The 1,413-nt window shown below is 42.7% G+C and overlaps 1 protein-coding gene across 1 annotated transcript in view; it reads left to right on the top strand.

The window, feature by feature from the left end:
* The window catches only part of LOC107746192 (ras-related protein Rab-4B-like), a 16,186-nt gene extending 15,034 nt beyond the window's left edge, over window positions 1-1,152 (top strand). Inside the window, exons 5-6 of the mRNA XM_016560304.1 lie at window positions 421-575; window positions 1,049-1,152. Coding sequence (XP_016415790.1) covers window positions 421-575; window positions 1,049-1,152 — 259 coding nt within the window. The remainder of the gene's footprint in view (window positions 1-420; window positions 576-1,048) is intronic.
* Window positions 1,153-1,413: the final 261 nt, after the last annotated feature.

The raw sequence follows: 1,413 nt of genomic DNA, 5'->3' as shown, positions 1-1,413 counted from the left end.
TCTCCTCTGGCCAGATGAAACCAGCAGTTCAATTCCAGGCTGCAGCAATGTCACATTGTGCAGAGGACTCATCTGGTTCCTGTGGTCTTGTCCCGGTGGCCGTCTAGGAGACAAGGTCTTAACTGGGAATCTCTCTCTGGGGCTCATCTAGTTGTCCTGATCTCCGCTGACATTTAGGGCTGTAGAAGTCCATACTGATTTTCTCAGTATTTAGATTTTTTTGGACCCTCAGATTCCAGATTTTCAAATAGTTGTATCTCAGGCAAATATTGTCCTATCATAACAAACCATACATCAATGGAAAGCTTATTTATTCAGCTTTCAGATGGTGTATACATCTCAATTTCGAAAAATTGACCCTTATTACTGGTTTTGTGGTCCAGGGTCACATTTGTCTTTGTGTTCTTCTTTGTTCTCTAGTCGGGAGACCTACAATGCTCTGACTAACTGGCTGACGGACGCACGGACACTGGCCAGCCCCAACATCGTCATCATCCTGTGTGGGAATAAGAAGGATCTGGATGCGGACCGTGAGGTCACCTTCCTAGAGGCGTCTCGTTTTGCCCAGGAGAACGGTTAGAGCTGCTCTTTAGGCATAACACATTTGTAGCTATAGTCCAAAATGACTCTTTTCTTTGCTTGTTTTTGCCTAACAGTGTGACACATCATCAGTTTCTCTTGCTTCTGGCACCTGTTTGTCATATATCTAGAGAGATCTGCTTGTATTCATAATTCATAATTGGCCAAACAGATGTGTGCCGCTGCAGAGAGTGCACTTCTCTTCCTCTCTGTTGTTAGAACAGCAGGATTTTTATGAGCGGCTCATTTACGAGTTCTTCTGTATTGGTCACAGGAGTGCTGTAGACACGGCTAAAGACCATACGTTGGTTTTTGCGGATGATGCTATTCACACTAAAGCACCCTGTTGTTACTGACGCTTAGCATGCCTGATAACAGGTGTCCATATGGACCTTTTCAACACGAAAGCATTTGCAGGGTGAGCAGATGATTGATTTTAATGTGTTAGCCTGACTCTGTCCTCCCTCAGAGCTGATGTTTTTGGAGACGAGTGCTTTAACCGGGGAGAACGTAGAGGAAGCCTTTCTCAAATGTGCTCGTACCATCCTCAATAAGATTGAGACGGGTAAGTGAACACTGCACTGCCGAGACATTTTGGTATTAGTTTACTATTTCTTGAAACATCGGGCTTTTATGGCTCATAAAGTATGATATGGGAGAATTTAGAGCCCATATTTGAAAAGGAAAAAGACAACTAATTTTTATTCAGAGGCCCAAACGGTCACACTATATTTTAAGGTCCATTTCTCGCTATTAACAAACCATTAACTATGACTTTTGCCTCAATAAATTCCTAATTCGCTGCTTATTAATAGTTAGTAAGGTACAGTAGTT

This window comes from Sinocyclocheilus rhinocerous, unplaced genomic scaffold, assembly GCF_001515625.1.
Source record: "Sinocyclocheilus rhinocerous isolate Xijiao unplaced genomic scaffold, SAMN03320098_v1.1 scaffold319, whole genome shotgun sequence".
NCBI classification, from domain to species: Eukaryota; Metazoa; Chordata; class Actinopteri; order Cypriniformes; family Cyprinidae; genus Sinocyclocheilus; species Sinocyclocheilus rhinocerous.
This window is presented reverse-complemented; position numbering and strand designations above follow the sequence as displayed.